Raw genomic sequence first — 22,000 nt, forward strand, 5'->3', positions numbered from 1 at the left:
GTGGGTGAGGGAAATTTCAATAACATGTGTTTTTAAATGAATATTCTTATTGGACCAATTGAAAAAAATAGGAGCTTTATATTGGATACCAGTTGTTTGGTTGTTTTTTATTTAACTGGTCCATAAAATTAAAGTCACTGGGAACCATTGCTATATAACACCTTGTGTCAATGAAACATTCTATAAATAAATTCTGCATTTTATCACAGACATTGGATGGTAAGATATCCTTATGGATATTATTTTTCATGATTTAATTAGCGGTGGTATGACAGCCTACAAGATACAGAAAAAGAATAGGCAGAATTGGGGGCAGGGGGGTGGGGGGGCGGGAATAACTGCTTTGGACTGATTTGTCTGTAGCACTGAAACTTAGATAAAGCTAGTGAAGCTAGTTTGTTGCCTGTTCCTCATGTTTGGGATCTTCAGAACTTTACATTTGCTCTATCCCAAGCTTTCATATCTTTGTAGATGGTGTGAAAATAATCTAGTCATTAGATTAAATTGTTTGATAACTTGAAATGTTATTCCCTTTTCTGAATTTACCAGAAATAATCACCAAAATTGCGTAAGAACTGCCAATAGCAGCTGCTGTTGGCAAGAGAGAATTTGACAAAGAATGGATTATGGAAAGGGGGATGAGGATTGACTGCTAATGGGTACAGGACTTCTAGGGGTGATAAAAATGTTCTGAAATTAGACAGTGATGGTTGTACAACTCTGTAAATATACTGAAAACCACTGATTGTACACTTTACAACAATGGATGAGCAACCTTTTCCTATATTGATGATTCTCCAGCTTACATTTTTTCCTTCCTTGCATTTAGCTAACAAGTAGATATACAGTTAGCCCTCAATATGCATGGGTTCCTCATCCATGGATTCAACCAACCAGGGTTCGAAAATATTTGGGGAGAAAAACGGATGGTTGAATCTATACGGAGCATGTACAGACAGTTTTTTTCTTGTGTTTATTCTCTAAGCAATACCTAATACAATGTAAACTATATAGTTTGTAATACTGTTTACATAGCATTTACATTGTATTAGGTATTATAAGTAATCTAGAGATTATTTAAAGTATATGGGAAGATGTGAGTAGGTTATATGCAAACACTACACCGTTTTACATAAGGTACTTGAGCATCTGTCGACTTTGGTGTCTATGGAGGTTCCTGGAACCAGTCCTTCATGGATATCAAGGGAGATTATACTTGGCTTCTTGGAAATTTACTGAGAAATGTTTAATCCTTAATGTAGTTTATGCATGGTAATAAGGAAGAGTATTAGCATTGACAAGACAGATACGCTTAGAGTTTCATTTTTAACAGAGCCTTCTCTTGAGCTATCCCATCACAGTTAAATCTTGGTGATTAATAACTAGTAATACTATTCTATAAGTCTTACCTCTCCTCATCCATGTCTACTCTTTAAGGAACTGAAACACTGAAGAGGCATTTCAGTCAGGTGGACTTGTAGCTTCTTCTGTGGAATACTCAGACAGGCCATAGAAATGAGGAAAAGATGATAGAACTGTGTCATCAGCCTTTGAACAATTAAGGAAAGTTATAATAGCCCTCTTTTCTCAGTTGAAATTTTCAAAAATTACTTAGGGGAAAATCTAAGTTGTCCTTTGAAGTCATACTCTGCAGCCTGTTTTAGCACTCAAATGTAAGTCTAGACTCACAAAAGCTTTGAAAAATGTCTTTATAATACTTTGGTGTCTAAGAGATCTTTAATAAATAAGCTACAGCAAAATTCAGATCCCTCCCTCCCTTCCCCGTTTGCTTCCTGAGTTGTTATTCTTCCCATACATGTATTTCTACAGTTTTTCCACAAATGTAGATACCCACAAACTATATATAATATTGAGTATGGTAAAAATTTACCACATAAAATATATGCCTTATCCATTCACCACAAACCCAGACTTAACGCTCCTCCTCATGGGAGTTGCTGCTCAGTCATCTAGAATTTTATGTTAAAGTAATAGGTTGACCCATTTCCTTTTAGACTCTGAGATATCTCCCTTTTCTAGCTGCTTCTTATGAAACCCAGTTAATACCTGGCTCTGCAAAATTAAAGGACCCACCCCTCTAAGAAGGTGAAGGAGGTAGAATTGTAAATACTTACCTAATAGTGCACGTGTGTGTATTTCCCATACCTATTTTATTCATAATAAAAAAGCCATGGGTGAAATTTTCAGTACGGTTTTTCTTTATTACAGCTCAGTTCCCAGAAATAAAAATCCATTTCAAGAGGTAAGTTTCATATAAAAATTCTCTGTTCCTAGAAAGGAAAGATGAAAGGTGACCAATCTTGAAGACTGTCTGTCCCAAACATGGGTTTATGATGATTAGTGTATGGTAATTTGGCCTAGCAATTATATTTTTCTAATTTATAAAGCTGCTTATATTTATAATATTTTAAGCTTAAAAATAACTGACAAATAATTCACAGGAAATGAAGTATTTCACATTGCAGTGAGAGTTTTACATGTGTGGAACCTTTTTCTGAAATTGGATTCCAAACATTTATGAAGATAATCATGACTGTTTTCATTTGAAATACAAAGAAGCTTCTCTGTAAAAAATACAGTAAATAACATATATTGGAAATTATAGTTATTTTCTTCTAAATTGTTTCTGAAAAATCTCTTGTTCATACTACTCAAGAGACATTAGAAATTTATAAATTGACTTTTTAGAAACATTTCTTAATAGTTAAAATAGCATCAGGGGCTTAGAATATGACTTTTGGCTAGCATTTTTTAACCTTAATTTTAGAATAGGTTTCAGACTAAAAACCGTGTTTTTTTTTTATCTGTTTGCATTTTAGGCCATTGTTTTTGTGGTGGGAGGAGGCAACTACATTGAATATCAGAATCTTGTTGACTACATAAAGGTACATTTTATTTAGCCTTTTTATTCTGTTGTTAGATGGTTTCATAGGTAGAATACTAGCATTCTCTGATGGCTATCCTGATCCTTCTATAACTTCTTTTCTAGAAGGTAGTTTTAAAATCATGCATATATGATTTTTAAATGTTTATTGTTTTCCTATTCCTGTCACATTCATTTCTGGCCTAAAATTGTACTTAATCTAGAAAACAATGTATCTTATTGATATAATGCACTTTGCAGCTACCTGTCTTAATATAACATCCAATGCTTAGAGACCTCTTCCCAAAAAAAAAAAAAAAAAAACTCTCGTGGTGAAATGATTTACAAAACTCATTTATCTGAATAATATGCACTTTACTCCTATCCTATTAGCTTAAATCAGCAACATACTTCTATCAAACTTGGATTTTTTTGTTTTGTTTTTTCAGCAAACAGGAGCTATAGAGGTAGCAAATGAAAGGGAGTGCAGGGAGTGGCAGACAGCTAAGCAAAAAGGAAGGAAGGAAGGGGCATATTTTGAAGAGGAAAAACACTATTTAAAATTCAGGGGCAACAGAATTAGCTATTTTTAGAATGTCATTTTGTAATCTTCACTTATTCACTTAACATTAAATAATGATCATTCTTTATGTCCTTATGTCATGTATGGCCTTAATAATGGAAGAGGGTTGTGGTACAGTGAAGACAAAAACACACAGGCAGATGCCACAGAGCTCCAAAACAAATAACTACTCTTGGGATTCTATCTCAGTTTCATAGGACACGCTTCATCTTTGCATCGTGAACCACCAAGATATATGTGAGATACCTTAGTTTCAGAAGAGCCCTGGTCTTGTACAAAGGTTTTTTATTTTTTTAATTTTTAAGTTCAGGGGTACAAGTGCAGTTTTGTTACATAGGTAAACTCGTGTCATGGGGTTTGTTGTACAGATTATTTCACCACTCAGGTATTAAGCCTAGTACCTATTTGTTATTTCTCCTGATCCTCTCCCTCTTCCCACCCTCCACCAGGCCCCAGTGTGTGTTGTTCCCCTCTGATGTGTCCATGTGTTCTCATCATTTAGCTCCCGCTTATAAATGAGAACATGCAGTATTTGGTTTTCTGTTCCTGAGTTAGTTTGCTAATGATAATGGCCTTTTGCTATGTAGAAGCTCTTTAGTTTGATCCCATTTGTCAATTTTTGCTTTTGTTGTGGTTACTTTTGGTGTCTTTGTCATGAAATCTTTGCCCATTCCTATGTCCAGAATGATAGTGCCTAGGTTGTCTTCCAGGGTTTTTATAGTTTTGGGTTTAACATTTAAGTCTTTAATCCATCTTGAGTTGATTTTTGTATGTGGTGTAAGGAAGAGGTCCAGTTTGAGTTTTCTGCATATGGCTAGCCAGTTATCCTAGCACCATTTATTGAATAGGGAGTCCTTTCTCCATTGCTTTTGTCAGGTTTGTCGAAGATCAGATGGTTGTAGGTATGCAGTCTTATTTCTTGGTTCTCTGTTCTGTTTGATTGGTCTGTAGGTCTGTTTTTGTACCAGTACCATGCTGTTTTGGCTACTGTATAGCTTTGTTCTTTTTCCTTATGATTGCCCTGGCTATTTTGGCTCTTTTTTGGTTCCATATGAATTTTAAAATAGTTTTCTCTAGTTCTGTGAAGAATGTCAGTGGTAATTTAATAGCAATAGCATTGAATCTATCAATTGCTTTGGGCAGTATGGCCATTTTAATGATATTTCTTCTTCCTATCCATGAGCATGGAATGTTTGTCCATTTGTTTGTGTCATCTCTGATTTATGTGAGCAGTGGTTTGTAGTTCTGCTTGTAGAGATCTTTCACCTCCCTAGTTAGCTGTATTCTTGGGTATTTTATTCTTTTTGTGGCAATTGTGAATGGGAGCTTCTTCCTGATTTGGCTCTCTGCTTGACTGTTACTGTTGTATAGGCATGCTAGTGATTTTTGCACATTGATTTTGTATCCTGAGACCTTGCTGAAGTTGTTTATCAGCTTAAGAAGCTGTTGGGCTGAGGCTGTGTGGGCTTTTCTAAATATAGGATCATGTCATCTGCATACAGAGACAGTTTGACTTCCTGTCTTCCTATTTGGATGTCTTTTTTCTTTCTCTTGCCTGATTGCCCTGGCCAGAACTTCCAATACTGTGTTGAATAGCAGTGGTCAGGGAGGGCATCCTTGTCTTGTGCTGGTTTTCAAGTGGGAATGGTTAATACTCCTCTAGTTTCATAGCGAAAATTAAGTTGCATGACCAGGCTCAAATGCAGAAACCAAGGGAATATGACAGAAACCAGATGCAAACCATCTCTATAAACGGTGCTGACAAGCTAGTACATGTTGCCCCCTAGTCTTGACTCTAGCACAGGACTATATTCATCACTAGTTAGAACATTTCATTCAGGTTTGGCCAACAGTTAGCAACATGACTGGTTCCAGGTGTTCCCAGGGATAAACACATGGTTGGAATAGACACTTAACGCATTCCACACGCTCTTACCCTTGGTTAAGCTTTTTTAATCATTTGTCATCATTCTTCTTTTGGCATCTTTTACATTATATAACAGAAAAACAAGAAGATAAACACCAAAATACTAATCATTTGTAGTTACTGAAGTAGATTATAACTTTTAAAAAAATTGCAGTTTACCAGATAGTCCAGTGAAAACTTGTTCTTAATCATGTACAAGCTTGACAGTTTTACCTTTCTACCACAGAAAGTTGAGTTTTGTGAAATTTTATAACAATTATTAATCTAGTTCTTTCTCTGATAATCTAGTCTTTTACCAGAAGACCATCTTGTAGGGGTTTTAATTCAATTTCCTTATACATTTGCTCATTCATTTAGTCATAGGATTTGTTCATATGAACCTCACCAATGATACCATTTGCACCAAGTAGCAATTACATGATGATTTAGATTGCTTACTAAATGTTTTCTCATCTTTCTCAACAAAATCAGCTCTTGCTTATATACCAAAATGTTGTAATTGACTGAGGCACCATAAGTTTCCCATAAATTCATTCTTTTTGCTTGCTCTGCCAAGACACCAGGCCATTTTCCTTGCACTACTTTGACTTTTAATTGAGGAGCGTACTTAATCCTTCTTGAGTCTGGGTACATGTAACTTCCCATCTTTATGTAACTGTTGAGTTTGTTTTATCATTTTTCCAGGCTGCTTGCCACCATTTCCCTTCCTCCTGAAATAACATTTCTTGTCAGCAACTGGTAGGTCATTAAGTCGTCTTGCTCAGTATGTCTCTTTTCATTAAAGGCAAATTGGGCTTACCATAGGACTCATAGAACTGTGCCAGTGTTTCAGCCCAAATTGGTTTAACCACCAAATAAGTTGTTGCCATTGAGTTTCTATTGCTTGAATATAGTTTGAATATATCTTTTGGATCCAAAATCTTTCAGGAACCTTTTGAGAGATGGCGGGCGAGGGAAGACAAAAGTTTTCAGTTCCCCGAGACAGTGTCATATGAGTAGTAATTATCCTCAGCAAAAGATCAGGGCTATAAGTGTGTGAGCCCACCTAGTTATCCTTTACTTGGTTTCAGTACTAAGAATTTTTTTAACCTTAGTGCCTTCCGCCCACAGAAACAAGGTACATAGGCATTAGAGCACATGATAACTATGACTAGTTGGAAATGCAGCAGTTATTTTATGTCTGTGTTTCTGGACACCTTTCTCAACAAATCATAACTGTGTTTAATAGTTACGTGGCGGTCTGTGACTTTGTTGTTCAACAAAATCGTTTGTGTGCATTTCAGAGCCAACAGTGTCCTAATTTTGCCTCCCAAAAGTGGTTCTCTACAATAGATAAAACCAACGGAGCCAAAAGGCAAGCATTAGAATTATTCTGTATTTATCCTCAAGATGTTATTAGCATCATCAAGATTCAGACAGAATTCTGCAGATTAAATTATTAAATCTCCTGCAACCCATCTTAGACAGCTTCAAATAAAGGAGACAATTTCATCAGGTCTTACGGGCATCTGTAAATATAGCTAAGAGCATTCTCTTGCTCCCACGCTCTTACGAGATACCAAAATAATGTTAACTTTCTCTTTTGCATTATTCACTTATTGGCTCCCTCTCTGAGAGTAAAGACTTTTCCTCCTTTCTCCTGTCGTTAGTTTTTTACCCAGACCTTGACCCCTGAGTTAGGAGACCATCAGATTCTGCAAGAGGACTTACCCGTGGAGCTGCAGCAATGTGAGACTGGCCAGTGCTTTTCCCCTTCGTCCATTCCCAGTCACATGATGTTGAGGTGGATAACTACAAGTTTATGGGACTGTCTTGTCCACATGTGAGGAAAGATGCAAAAAAAAACATTAATTCCAAGCTTAGATAGGTGAAAATAAAAACAGTCCATTCCATCATTCCTCAGACAGTTATATTTAGAGGTATTATCTTCATGTCATGTTTGCAACTGATCCTTCTTCCTGAGCTTGTAAATGTAATCCATATCCATGTTCTACATGATCAGTCAGAGAAAAAGAAAAATGTTCAGAAATATGGAGGAAATTGTTATCAGTTCCTGTATTACTCCACCCCTCCCTTATTTTTCCTGAAGTATCTCTATAATCTATTTAGTGTTGAGTCCCCCTTTAATTCCATGCCTTTTGTGTTTTGACACACATTCCATCATGCAAGTAACTCTGTCTCTCATTACCAATTTGAAAAGTGTTTCAAACATTTGCTCTAATACTTTGGTGAGGTATATAAGTTAGTCTATGGTAGATAATGGTTGTTAGCACATTGTTGAACTGGACCTGCAGTAAAGTGAGTTTCTTTATCAAATGATATATAAGTAGGAGGTCTAAATTGAAATTGTTTCTGCTGTGGCCTCTAATAATGTTAAAGGTGATTCCTGCAGCTACCAGGTATACACATCCAAATGAGTGTGTATTCTAGACAAGACCTGTTGCTGTCCACGTGGAACCATAGATAATGGCCACCATAATTCTGTGTGAATGTATGTTTTCACTTCTTTTAGGTATATACCTAAGAGTGGAATTGTTGCGTCACTTAGTAACTGTAATCATTTGAAGAACTACAGACTGTTTTCCAAAGCAGCTGCACCATTTTACATTCCCCTCAGCAGTGTATGAGGGTTCTCACTTCTCCACTTCATTACTAACACTTGCTTTGTTATCTATATTTTCCTGATGACTTATGAAGTCAAGAATCTTTTCACATGTGTATTGGCCATTTGTATATCTTTGGAGAAATGTCTGTTTAGATCCTTTGTCCTTTTTTTTTTTTTTGAGACGGAGTCTCGTTCTGTCACCCAGGCTGGAGTGCAGTGGTGCAATCTCGGCTCACTGCAACCTCTGCCTCCGGGGTTCAAGCGATTCTCCTGCCTCAGCCTCCCAAGTAACTGGGATTACAGGCGCGCACCACCATCATCCACCTTGGCTTCCCAAGGTGTTGGGATTACAGGCTTGAACCACCACGCCTGGCCCCTTTGTCCATTTTTAATTGGGTTATTTTGCCTTTTTATGGTTGAGTTGTAAGAATTCTTGATGTAATATTGATACAAATCCCGTATCAGATACATGATTTCCAGATTTTTTCCCCCCATTCTCTGGGTTGTCTTTTCTCTTTTTGTGATGGTGTCTTTTAAAGTGTAAAAGTGTATTTCGGCGAAGTCCAGTGTATCTCTTTTTTTCTTTTGTTGCCTGGGCTTTTCGTGGCATATCTAAGAATCCTTTGCCAAATCTAAGGTCATAAAGATTTGACCCTGAGTTTTCCTCTAAGAGTTGTATAATTTTTTAATATGGTATGAAGATCCAGTTTCATCTTTTTGCATATCCAGTTGTTCCACTGCCATCTGTTGAAAAGACTATTCTTTCCCCCATGTAATGGTTTTTTGGCAACCTTGTTGAAAATCACTTGATGTGTATGGGTTTATTTCTGAACTCTCAATTCCATTATTTGGATCTATAGGTCTGTTCTTGCGCCAGTATTACACTGTGTTGATCATCATGGCTTTCTTAGTATGTTTTGAAATCAGGACACATGTGAGTCCTACTTTATTGTTTAGGCTTTTCTGGGTCTTTTGCAATTTTTTATGAATTTCAGAATTTGTGAATGTCTCCAAAGACTGTGTTAAATCTCTGGATCAGTTTGGGGAGTATTTTCATCTTAATGTTAATTAAGGCTTCTGGTCCATGAATAGGGGATGTTTTTCCTTTTATATCTTTAATTTCTTTCAATAATATTTTGTAGTCTTCAGAGTATATTTTTATGCTGTTATGAAGGCATTTTCTTTTTTTTTTTTTTAAGTTCTAGGGTGCATGTGCACAACATGCAGGTTTGTTACATGTGTATACATGTGCCATGTTGGTGTGCTGCACCCATTAACTCGTCATTTACATTAGGTATATCTCCTAATGCTTTCCCTCCCCGTTCCCCCTACCCCACTACAGGTCCTGGTGTGTGATGTTCCCCTTCCTGTGTCCATGTGTTCTCATTGTTCAGTTCCCACCTATGAGTGAGAACATGCGGTGTTTGGTTTTTTGTTCTTGCTATAGTTTGCTGGGAATGATGGTTTCCAGCTTCATCCATGTCCCTACAAAGGACAGGAACTCATCCTGTTTTATGGCTGCATAGGATTCCATGGTGTATATGTGCCACATTTTCTTAATCTAGTATATCATTGATGGACATTTGGGTTAGTTCCAAGTCTTTGCTATTGTGAATAGTGTCCCAGTAAACATACCTGTGTGTGTGCCTTTATAGCAGCATGATTTATAATCCTTTGGATATATACCCAGTAATGGGATGGCTGGGTCAAATGGTATTTCTAGTTCTGCATCCTTGAGGAATCACCACACTGTCTTCCACAAGGGTTGAACTAGTTTACAGTCCCACCAACAGTGTAAAAATGTTCCTATTTCTCCACATCCCTCTCCAGCACCTGTTGTTTCCTGACTTTTTTAATGATTGCCATTCTAACTGGTGTGAGATGGTATCTGATTGTGGTTTTGATTTGCATTTCTCTGATGGCCAGTGATGATGAGCATTTTCTCATGTGTCTGTTGGCTGCATAAATGTCTTCTTTTGAGAAGTATCTGTTCATATCCTTCGCCCACTTTTTGATGGGGTTGTTTCTGGATATTAGCCCTTTGTCAGATAAGTAGATTGCAAAAATTTTTTCCCATTCTGTAGGTTGCCTGTTCACTCTGATGGTAGTTTCTTTTGCTGTGCAGAAGCTCTTTAGTTTAGTTAGATTCCATTTGTCAATTTTGGCTTTTGTTGCCATTGCTTTTGGTGTTTTAGACATGAAGTCCTTGCCCATGCCTGTGTCCTGAATGGTATTGCCTAGGTTTTCTTCTAGGGTTTTTATGGTTTTAGGTCTAACATTTAAGTCTTTAATCCATCTTGAATTAATTTTTGTATAAGGTGTAAGGAAGGGATCCAGTTTCAGCTTTCTACATATGGCTAGCCAGTTTTCCCAGCACCATTTATTAAATAGGGAATCCTTTCCCCATTTCTTGTTTTTGTCAGGTTTGTCAAAGATCAGATGGTTGTAGATATGTGGCATTATTTCTGACGGCTCTGTTCTGTTCCATTAATCTATATCTCTGTTTTGGTACCAGTCCCATGCTGTTTTGGTTACTGTAGCCTTGTAGTATAGTTTGAAGTCAGGTAGTGTGATGCCTCCAGCTTTGTTCTTTTTGCTTAGGATTGACTTGGCAGTGCAGGCTCATTTTTGGTTCCATATGAACTTTAAAGTAGTTTTTTCCAAATCTGTGAAGAAAGTCATTGGTAGCTTGATGGGGATGGCATTGAATCTGTAAATTACCTTGGGCAGTATGGCCATTTTCAGGATATTGATTCTTCCTATCCATGAGCATGGAATGTTCTTCTATTTGTTTGTGTCCTCTTTTATTTCCTTGAGCAGTGGTTTGTAGTTCTCCTTGAAGAGGTCCTTCACATCCCTTGTAAGTTGGATTCCTAGGTATTTTATTCTCTTTGAAGCAATTGTGAATGGGAGTTCACTCATGATTTGGCTCTCTGTTTGTCTGTTATTGGTGTATAAGAATGCTTGTTATTTTTGCACATTGATTTTGTATCCTGAGACTTTGCTGAAGTTGCTTATCAGCTTAAGGAGATTTTGGGCTGAGATAATGCGGTTTTCTAGATATATAATCATGTCATCTGCAAACAGGGACAATTTGACTTCCTCTTTTCCTGATTGATTACCCTTTATTTCTTTCTCCTGCCTGATTGCCCTGGCCAGAACTTCCAACACTATGTTGAATAGGAGTGGTGAGAGAGGGCATCCCTGTCTTGTGACCATTTTCAAAGGGAATGCTTCCAGTTTTTGCCCATTCAGTATGATATTGGCTGTGGGTTTGTCATAAATAGCTCTTATTATTTTGAGATACGTCCCATCAATACCTAATTCATTGAGAGTTTTTAGCATGAAGGGCTGTTGAATTTTGTCAAAGAGGAAAGGCATTTTCTTAAGTTCATTTTTGGATTCCTCATTCCAAGTGCATAAAAATCCAACTGATTTTTATATGTTGATCTTACGTTTCACAGCCTTGCTGAGTTTATTAGTTCTAATTGTTTTTAATGGATTTTTAGAAGTTTCTATATACAAGATCATGTAATCTATAAATAGAGATAGCTTTGCTTCTTTTCTGTCTTCTGCAACTGCCCTGGCTAGAACCTTCAATACATTGTTGAATAGAAGAGGCAAGAGCAGACATCCTTGTCTTCTTTCTGATCATACGGGCAAAGCATCTAGTCTTTGACCATTATATATTTTATTATATTATTCATAGATGCCCTTTAGATCCATTAAATTTTTAGTAGCTAATAAGCCCCCCAGTTTATTGTCCTGAGAGGATTTTTAAATCCCTTTTAGTCTTAGTTTTTCTTGTCCTGAATAATCCTAATCTTTTCCCTACCATTCAGCCCTATTAAGAAGGATGACAGCCTTCCTCACATCATTGGAAACCTGTGTCAGTACAGTCTCGTAGTATGAAACTAAACATGCGACTATGCCTACATGAGACTTGTAACACAGAATTAACTAACATGGCCCTTGGTTTATACCAGTCCATGACATAAGGGGCAAGTGCCAGAAAATACTGCTGTAATTCTGATTTATTTAGTAATGTTGTTAATCTAACTCACAGTGTAAATGCTATTTGGTATAATTGGTAAAAAAATAATTCGACTGATTTTATCAAAAACATTTGATAATACTAATATTGATGAATTGGGAACTTGACTTAAAACCACAAGGTATTCTCTTGATGGAACGTGATTGGTTAGAGAAAGAACTACATTGAGTTAATTTTACATTGAATCAGTATATTGGTATATTTTATAAAGTTCAATCTTTTTTTCTTTTTTTTTTTTTTTTGAGACAGAGTCTCGTTCTGTCACCCAGGCTGGAGTGCAGTGGCACAGTCTTGGCTCACTGCAACCTCTGCCTCCTGAGTTCAAGCAATTCTCCTGCCTTAGCCTCCTGGGTAGCTGGGATTACAGGCACGCGCCACCACACCTGGCTAATTTTTGTATTTTTAGTAGAGACGGGGTTTCACCATGCTGGCCAGGCTGGTCTCGAACTCCTGACCTTGTGATCCACTTGCCTCGGCCTCCCAAAGTGCTGAGATTACAGGCATGAGCCACTGCGCCTGGCCCATAAAGTTCAATTTTTAACTGACAAAGGAAGTAAAGGGGTCATCAAGCTTGTACATGATGAAGAACAAGTTTGCACTGGAGTGTTTGGTAAGCTATAGTGTTTCTTTAAAATTACACCTACACTTCATTGGATGGCTAGAAACGATTAGAAAAGAATGATGATGAGTAATTTGGTTAAGAAAGCTTGGTCCAGGGTGGGGACTGTACAAGTCAGGATTAATCTCCACTGGGCTACTGTACCCCTGTGCTTATCTCCAAGAATACCAGGATCCATGGTACTGATGTTTAGCCAAACCTGAATGAAATACTAACTAGTGATGAATTCTGGGCCTGGGCTAGAGACTACGATAAACCAGGGGGCAACCTTGGGCTGGCTTGCCAGCATTGTTTAATAGAAATGTAAAGATTGATTTTACATTTTTCACCTGGTTTCTGTCATGTTCCCTTGGTTTCTGCAGTTGAGCCTGGTCATGCAGCCCAATTTTGCCTGCCTGACCAGAGAGGCATAAAAGACCTCTCCTTGAACAAGAATCAGGTTCTCCTGGGAGCTATGCCTAGAAGTTCTGGACCCCTCTAATGTTTCCCTGTGCGTGCTTTCTCCTTGCATACTGTGGCCTCTACCTTTAATTAATGCCTATTAGCCACAAGAATCCCAATTACATGACCCATATACCATCTCATTTTGAAAAAAATCTGAGTTGTGGCTTTTGTTTTATTTATTCTCAGAGATGGCCAGCTAGGACATGTATTCAGCCAACAGTGTTTGCTCAGCTTATACATCACAGAGTTGTGTTACAAAGCCATCATTCTTCTGTTCTTTGATGAATCCTCAAATTACTTTGTTCTAGAATAAACTTTTTTATATTACAAAAGAAATCTCATGAATTTACCTTCAGGTTCACAATACGTACAAGAAATTAGCAAATCGCTAATAGAGAAGTTTTGGCTGTTGTGACTGGGTTCCAACATTGTAACTATGACTTCTATTCCTGATTTTGACAATGTGGAATGAGATGTACTAACTTATAAATACTGTGTTGCTCAAGTGAGACTAAAAGCACAATCCATGCCACCTGCACCATAGCCCACTTTCAGCATAAAGAAACTCGAATGTATTCTTCAAGTAGTACACATCCTACATTGGAAGAATGTTGTTCTAAGATTTTATAGGTAACTGTTGGTCCTGTGAAATTTGACAGTCAGATTCCTTCTATTTTTAGTGTAATAGGAAATGGCACCCATAGTATACCATAGTATATATTTTGGGGGACAAAAATACTATGCTCATTTCACCACTTTATTCCTCTTTATTTCATGCAATTTTAGGTAGATGTGTACACTAAAATCCAACACTATCCCGAAGAAAGACTGTTAAGAATAACAAAAACTAGCATATTAATCTCTTTTCTTGGGAATAGTGAATATATTTCTTGTTACTTGTATCTAAGTTCTGACTCCGATTTTTACAGGGGAAACAAGGCAAACACATTTTATATGGCTGCAGTGAGCTTTTTAATGCTACACAGTTCATAAAACAGGTAAAGTATACCTTTGTTGTTTGTTTCTGTTAACGTACCCCTAGCTGCTATTCATATTTTTCAAAAGAGAGAAAGAAAACCACTTACTCACCTGAACCAGCTGAAACCAAAGCCATCCAGCTATACCAAGATAAGGTGTTTTCATGGACGACTGAGAAAGCCTTGATAAGTAATAATGTTTCCAGTAGGAGTTTGCCCATCCTTCCAGAACTGAAAGCCTTTTCTTTGGCTTTTAATGATCCTTTAGAAATACAAAAATATATGAGAACTGTCAGTAGTGTGTCACTCGTGACATTTCTCTTTATATTGCCACAAAGTTAGCACTAATTTTTTTAATTCCCAGGGTTTTTCTTTTCCATCAATTGAACGTAACTTACCTAATAATGTTTACATTTCTTTACTATGACGATGTTTATCGCAATTCCATTTTCTTTTCTTTTTCTTGGTAGAGACAGTCTCTTGCTATGTTGCTAAGGCTGGTCTCAAACTCCTGGCCTCAAGTGATCCTCCCACCTCAGCCTCCCAAATAGCTAGGATTACAGGCATGAGCCACCATGACCAGCTTTCAGTTTTTAAATATCTACAAATGTTTAACATTTGAGTTAGTGGTGAACATTAGGATTTATTATTCTAGGAATGCAGTGATTTATTAAGGGGTTTACAAATATGTTTGAATGTTTCTTTTGTGCTCTTTTTTAAAAGTTTTATGTATGATTTTGTGTTTTGTTTCAGTTGTCACAACTTGGACAAAAGTAACACAGAAGAACCTTACTATGATAATCTACTTGGATAATCTACTTGGAATGTGGATAAATGTAAAAAGAAAAGTTAGAAGAGCAATATGTTTCCTTCTCTGTAACAGTGTCCTAACAGTGAAAATCAGAGTTATTTGTTAATTTTTAAGGAAATTCTATACTTAATATGTATTGATTAAAAGAATAAAACATTTCAGAAATAAAATTGCAACATTGTTCATTTTCTCTGATAAATGAGAAAGTACTTTGGAAGTAAGGCAAACTCCATCTGAGTATATTAAAATACTAATATAATAACTAATAAGTTGTTATGATTGAAGCTGGTGGCATTTTAAGGTTATCATATTCAAATTAAGGTTATCATATTCAAATTTTATTTGATTGATTGGTTCATGAGTCACCTACTTGTATGCATTTTAATTATACAACTATTTTCTCATAGTTTGTTGGGTATCCATGTTGCCTCTAGATTTTAGATGGAGATTTTAAGCCACTTTAAGTTTTCTTCTGGCACACCTATGTATATTTTATCACATAAAGTCCTTCCTTCATATAATGGTGACCAAGGCAACACTAACATGATTTGGAATGGACAAATACAAAACATTCATCTCATAAAGTTGTAAATAATATGTAAAAGTTAGTGTTAAACTTCATTCCAAGCTTCTTTGGTATGCAGTACTGACAAGAAGCATTGATCAGTCATACCGTTCAGCACGTCCATAAGATAAAAAGCAAGCCAATTGCTTGAAAGGGAAGAAAAGTAAACACTTCCTATTATAAAGGCCAGGGAGCTTTCCCTCCTAATGAGCCTCATATCAACAGGCATCTGTAATGTTACAGACAATACACTGACAATACATACAAGATTCACAGGTCAAGAAAAATAATTCTAGATAGGTAAGGGTCTGTTAATCTGACTGACTTATTCTGAGACAAAAGTGTATGGTGGAATGGAAGGACTGAGAATACGTCAAGCAGTTTTTGTAAGTAACATAAGTAACGTTTATCCTATGCAGCCAGCTAGTTAAAGTCATATCCCTAAAAAAGGATCCTAGAAAGAACACAATCCCCAAACAGTAAGCCTCTCTACCTCACTGGGGTATGAGCTGAAAGAAAGAATCTCTAGTCAGGGTCCAAATTATATTTTTTTAACTTAATACAGACACAAGTAATCAGGGTACTAAAGTTTGATGACACCAGTAATTATAGCCTAGAAAAAAATATTATAGCAAATGTAATCAAATACTAACTTTGGCTGTTAAAAAAAAAAAAAAAAAAAAAGCACTGTGGAAATGTGTTCAGGACAAACACAAAATGGCAGAGAATAGCTCACACCAAATACGATATTTCCTCTCTTAGTGCCAGCAATGTGCATCACACATTTACTTTAATTCAGTGTTCATCAAGCTTGCAAAACTTCTACCCTGCTCCTGACAGTGTACTAATAGTATTTGAAATGTAATTTCAGGACTTTCCCTGCACATTAATTTGTTTAAATGTTATACTGAGTCTTTGAGACATAAATAAAAATATTCCATACATAAATGTCAAAAATACCTCTTTTCAAGCAATAAATTATGACATAGGGCTAGAGAGGAAAAAAAGATGAAATTTAGGTATAAAAAGTCAAGATCCTTTCTATAAAGAAAACACGGCCGGGCGCGGTGGCTAACGCCTGTAATCCCAGCACTTAGGGAAGCCAAGGCGGGCAGATTGCCTGAGGTCAGGAGTTCAAGACCAGCCTGGCCAACGTGCTGAAACCCTGTCTCCACTAAAAATAAAAAAATTATCTGGGCGTGGTGGCAGGCGCCTGTAATCCCAGCTACTCAGGAGGCTGAGACAGGAGAATCTGTTGAACCTGGGAGGCAGAGGTTGCAATGAGCCAAGATTGCACCACTGCTCTCCAGCCTGGGCCGCAAGAGCAAAACTCCATCTCAAAAAGAAAACATTAACTGGAGAAAGATTTAGTGAGTGTACAGATACAAAAGATGTTAGAAAATACCTAAAGGATACAAAAATATAAAAGCATATTTGAAAAAAACTAGAAGTTAAAAATAAAATTCCTAAAATTTAACTCAGTGGATGGTTTAGCAACAGATGAAATGTGACTAAGAAGAAAATCTGAACCAGAAGATGGAGCAAAAGAAATTATCCACAGTGTAACACAAAGAGATAATGGAAGCAAACGAAAATAAAATAGATGAATAATGGGAAGGTCAACCAGACCGGGCAACAAAGGGAGCCCCCCACGCCTACAAAAAATTAAATTATCCAGGGGGTGGCACGTGCCTGTGGTCCCACCACTGCAGCCTGGGAAACAGCAAGACCTTGTCTAAAGAATGGGAAGGTCTAACAGTCATCTGGAGTTCCCAAAGGAGAAAAGAGATAAAATGTGGCAGTGATAACACTTGAGGAGATGATACCTAATAATTTTTCAAAATAGACACCTCCTAGCAGAATAAAAAAAATAAAAAGTTCACCCCTTGATATCATGAAACTGCAGAATACCAAAAATAACTCTTACAAAAACAGTACAAGAAAAATAAGATTCACTTCTAAGGAGGGAGGAGGAAGGGAAGGGGGCGGGAGGAGGAGGAGAGAGCTGACTTCTCAGGTGCAACCGTGAGACATAAAATTGTGGAATGGCATCTTTGAAACTGATGAAAGTGAACTGCCAGCTTATATGTTAATGTCTAGCAAAATGCTCTTAAGAAAGAGGACAAAGTACACACCAAAAAAAAAAAGTTTGCCACCAGCAGAATCTCACCAAAGGAATGTCTAAAGTGTGTACTTCACGTGGGAGAAAAGTGATTCCAGATGTGAAGAGGATTGAAAATAAAACTTATTATGTAAAACTAAAAGAACATCGTTTGAAACAACTTATGGCCTTAAAAAAAGAATTTAAATACATCACAACACAAACTGGAAGAACTCTTTTTTTTTTTTTAGTATATGTGCTGCCGAAGTGAGCACTGGAAGAACTCTTAATGATCTGAAACTGTAGGATCTCCCATATCCCAACTTTTCTTTGCCCTGACACACGACACACAAAATGCCTTGACCACTGTGTGACCTGGCTAGCTTCATGTTTTCCCCTGCAAGCTTGGACATTCCCAGGTACTGATAAGTTTTTTTATATTGCTGCCCAAAACACTCTAAGATAAAATGTAGAAGCTAGCCCTGGCTCTCAGCTGTATTCCTTAAACCCCGCATAAACTCCATATCCCAATCCCCTCGTTGCAGACATCGTGGAACATCTTTTTTTCTTACTCCATCACAAGTACCACTCTAGCACCCTGTAAGTTCCCTAATAAATGTTTTGGACTGATTTTGGAATCCCAACCAGCACCATCTCAGAACAGTTGGGGGTAGTCACTTGCAACAACTTAACTGCCACTACTTTTGGGGTAACCAACCACAGGTTTGGCCAGACAGTGTCATATGGTCCTTGACTGGATAAAATGTGGCAGTGATAACACTTGAGATGATATCTAATAATTTTTTAAAACAGATAAACCCATTTTGCCATCTGTTAAGTACTCATTAACTTTATGTGTTTGTATATATATGTACATATGTATGTATGTATGTATGTATGAGACAGGGGCTTGCTCTGTCTCCCAGCCTGGAGTACAGTGGCATGATTACAGCTCACTGCAGCCTTAACCTCCCGGGCTATGGGAGGTATGCAGGAAGGGGTGTGGAGCTTCCATGTCCTGTGTGGGGCACCACCCTTCCAGCTACCTCCCCATGTTCAGCAACCCAGAAGCTCTTCAAACTCTGTACTTGTGGGTTTTTAATGGAGGCTTCATTAATATAAGCATGACTGATTAAATCACTGGCCATTGCTTATCAACTCAACCTTCAGTCCCTCTTCTATCCTTGGAGATCAAAGGATGGGACTGAAAGTTCCAACCCTCTAATCACATGATGAGTTCCCCTAGCAACCAGCCCCCATCCTGTGGCTATCAAGGAGCCCCCAGCTATCAGGCATCTCATGACCTTACAAAAAGACATACTTTGGCTATTACAAGGGTTTCTGGACCTGTGTGACAGGAAATGGGAACAAAGACCAAATCTATATTTCTTATTACAAATCACAATATCACTGTATGACCCAGCAATTCTATTGCTAGATATCTTCTCAAAAGAACTGAAAATGACTGTTTGAACAAATCTTGTACACCAATGTATTATGCATGATAGCCAAAAGGTGGAAACAACCCAAATATCCATCACTGAATGAATGAATAAGACGTGATATATTCATTCAATGGAATATTTTTCAGCCATAAAAAAGAGTGAAGTACTGATACATGCTACAACATAGTTGAATCTTGAAAACATTATATGAAGTGAAAGAAACTAGACAGAAAAGCTACATATTGTATTATTCCCTTTATATGAAATGTCCAGAACAGACAAATGCATAAAGACAGAAAGCAGATTTGTGGTTGCAGGGGTTAGGGGAATAGAGGGTGGGGAGAGACTGCTTAATGGGTACGATGTTTCTTTTGGGGTGATGAAAAAGTTTTGGAATTAGATAGTGGTGACGGTTACACATGGTGAATATATGTAATGCACTGAATTGTAAACTTTAAAATACATTTTATGTGTATTTTACATCAGTAAGTTTATAATTATACTGGGAGATTCTTACATGGCATTCACAAACAGGAAAAAATAAAGATGTAAAATATTTGAAAGTACAATTAACAAACCTTGCTAAATGAATACAGTGAACCTGTACTCAACAATTACAGAACATATAATCTTCTGAAGCAGGTATGGAATATTTTTAAAATCTGATCTTACCATGAAGCAAGTCAAATGACTGAAATCATTTTGAGCATATCTGAATCACAATGTAAGTTAGAAATCAATAACAGACTTTCAATTCAAAAGCCCACACTAGGCTTAGTTGAGACACAGTTCTAATTAACCCAATAAGTTATAAGTTAGGAAATATTTTTAAATGAATGAGTTGAACAACCACAAAAATACTACATATTAAAATGTGTTGATACAATTACAGAATTTTAAGGCCCATTTAGAGTTCAAAAACAAATTATAAAAATTAAGGTTGAAATTGATAAACTAAGCATCCATCACAAGAAGTTAGAAAAATAATAAAATCAACAAGAAAAAGGTAGTAAAATGAAATAACAAAGCAGAAATTAATGAGTCAGAATTCAACGTGATAGAGAATGTTAAGGACTAAATTGTGTTGCCACCCCCACCCCCTGGCATATTCACATGCTGAATGAAGTTTTAATCCCCAATGTGACTACATTTACTTACAGATAGGGCTTTAGGGGTAATTAAGGTTCAGTGAGGTCATAAAGATGAGGCGCTAATCCAATAGGACTGGTGTCCTTCTAAGAGGAGAAAGAGACACCAGACACCTCTCCCTCTCTCCACATGTGCACAGAAGAAAGGCTGCGTGAGGACCCAGCAAGAAGGTGGATATCTACAAGCCACCAAGAGACTTCACTGGGAACCAGCCCTGAGGGCACCTTGATCTTAGACTTCCAGCCTCTGAACTGTGAGAAAATAAATGTCTGTTCTTTTAGCAAGAGTCTGCAGTATCTTGTCATGGCAGCCCAAGCTGATATAGAGAAGAACAAACTTCTGGCAAAACAGATGAAAAAAAAGAAAATGAAAAGACACAAAACTCCAATACTAGGAATGAAGAAAGGGACATCACTACTCATCTTGTAGATATCATATAAGTAAAATGAAACTACTTCATATTAAAAAATGAAACCACCGCTTTCTTCCAAGATGGAAGAAATATGTACCAGGTTTAACCTCCCATCAGAAACAACTTTAAAACTGGACAAAATACACGCAGCAACAGTTCTTAACACATCGGACATCAACAACAAGGACTGTGATCCCTGAGAGACAGGAAATAAATGGGAGCATCCTTAGATTGCCTCAGCTTATTGCCTGGAGAAAGTTTCTGGACTGTGGTGCCAGAAGGGCGAACCCAGGTGGAGACCCCTTGTCTCCTTCAGTTGAGGCGGCAGTTCTGGGAGTCCAAGGTGACCAAGAGGGCTATAGTTTTCAAGGTGGAGTACCAGAAAGGAGAGCGCTACATAGAGAACTCAAGCTCAGCAGAGGGTTCTCTTCTACTGTTACAGTTCGACATGTGCAAGTGAAGAAGCTACCTGAGACTGGGAGAAGAACCATCCAAAAGCATTAGAAGGAATAGCCCTCAGACGGACCAGGAACCAACCAGAATATAAAAATGTGTAATTCACAGAGAATCGCATTTAAAAACTCACAAATATTTTGCCTTAGCAGCAAGGAAAAAATAACCTTAGTCTAAGCACTGTTCTGGTCCTACCTAACAAAGCTTGAAAGCAATGCCCAAAAGCATCAAACTGTTTCCAAGTAACTTAACTATATCCCAGACCAAAACTCAAGAATAACTACAGAAATACAAAAATATCCAGCACCCAACAAGGTAAAATTTGAGTTTAAAATCTAATCAAAACTTACCAGGAATGAAAAGCAACAAGCAAACACAAAACATAATGAGGATTAAAAAATCCATTTAAACTTAACCAAAAACATCACAGATGCTATAATTAGTAGATGAGGATAGTAAAGTATTTATTATAGCTATTTCATATGTTCAAGAAGTTAGGGGAAGACTGAACTTTTTGAGTAGAGGCATGAAACATACAACAAAGACCCAAATCAAACTTCTAAAGACAAAACCTACGATGTCTGTATTAGGCTTCTATTGGTGCTATAACAAATTATCACAAATGTAGTGGCTTAAAATACCACAAATATATTATCTTACAGTTCTAGGGGTAAGAAGCCCAAAATGGTTCTCACTGGGCCAAAATCCAGAAAGGGCGGCATTTTGCATTCCCGGGAAGTATTGATTAGATTTTAAATGCAAATTTTACCTGTTGGGTGCTGGATATTTTCGTATTCCCACAGTTATTCTCAAGCTTTGGTCTGGGACATAGTTAAGTTACTTGGAAACAGTTTGATGCTTGCCTTCTCCATGTTGTGAGCCAGCGATGGCCAGTCAAGTCTTTCTCACAATGATATTGTTTGGCCGTGTCCCCACCCAAATCTCATCTTGAATTGTAGCTCCCATAATGC

At 37.2% G+C, this 22,000-nt stretch overlaps 1 protein-coding gene and 1 long non-coding RNA gene across 4 annotated transcripts in view; one reads left to right on the forward strand and one right to left on the reverse strand.

Annotated features, from left to right (window-relative positions):
* SCFD1 (sec1 family domain containing 1) overlaps window positions 1–15,074 on the forward strand; it is a 105,680-nt gene extending 90,606 nt beyond the window's left edge. For all 3 annotated transcript variants that reach the window (XM_054529970.2, XM_054529969.2, XM_024231409.3), the window contains 4 exons: window positions 2,230–2,263; window positions 2,841–2,906; window positions 14,046–14,114; window positions 14,847–15,074. In XM_054529970.2, coding sequence (XP_054385945.1) covers window positions 2,230–2,263; window positions 2,841–2,906; window positions 14,046–14,114; window positions 14,847–14,870 — 193 coding nt within the window. In that variant the 3' untranslated portion in view covers window positions 14,871–15,074. The remainder of the gene's footprint in view (window positions 1–2,229; window positions 2,264–2,840; window positions 2,907–14,045; window positions 14,115–14,846) is intronic.
* LOC129049738 (uncharacterized) overlaps window positions 1–22,000 on the reverse strand; it is a 90,686-nt gene that overhangs the window by 7,234 nt on the left and 61,452 nt on the right. Inside the window, exons 4-7 of the long non-coding RNA XR_008513027.2 lie at window positions 14,206–14,355; window positions 7,105–7,201; window positions 2,136–2,291; window positions 1,410–1,548 (exon numbers count right to left, since the gene is read on the reverse strand). This is a non-coding gene — a long non-coding RNA (uncharacterized LOC129049738). The remainder of the gene's footprint in view (window positions 1–1,409; window positions 1,549–2,135; window positions 2,292–7,104; window positions 7,202–14,205; window positions 14,356–22,000) is intronic.

This window comes from Pongo abelii, chromosome 15 (genome assembly GCF_028885655.2).
Source record: "Pongo abelii isolate AG06213 chromosome 15, NHGRI_mPonAbe1-v2.0_pri, whole genome shotgun sequence".
Lineage (NCBI taxonomy): Eukaryota > Metazoa > Chordata > Mammalia > Primates > Hominidae > Pongo > Pongo abelii.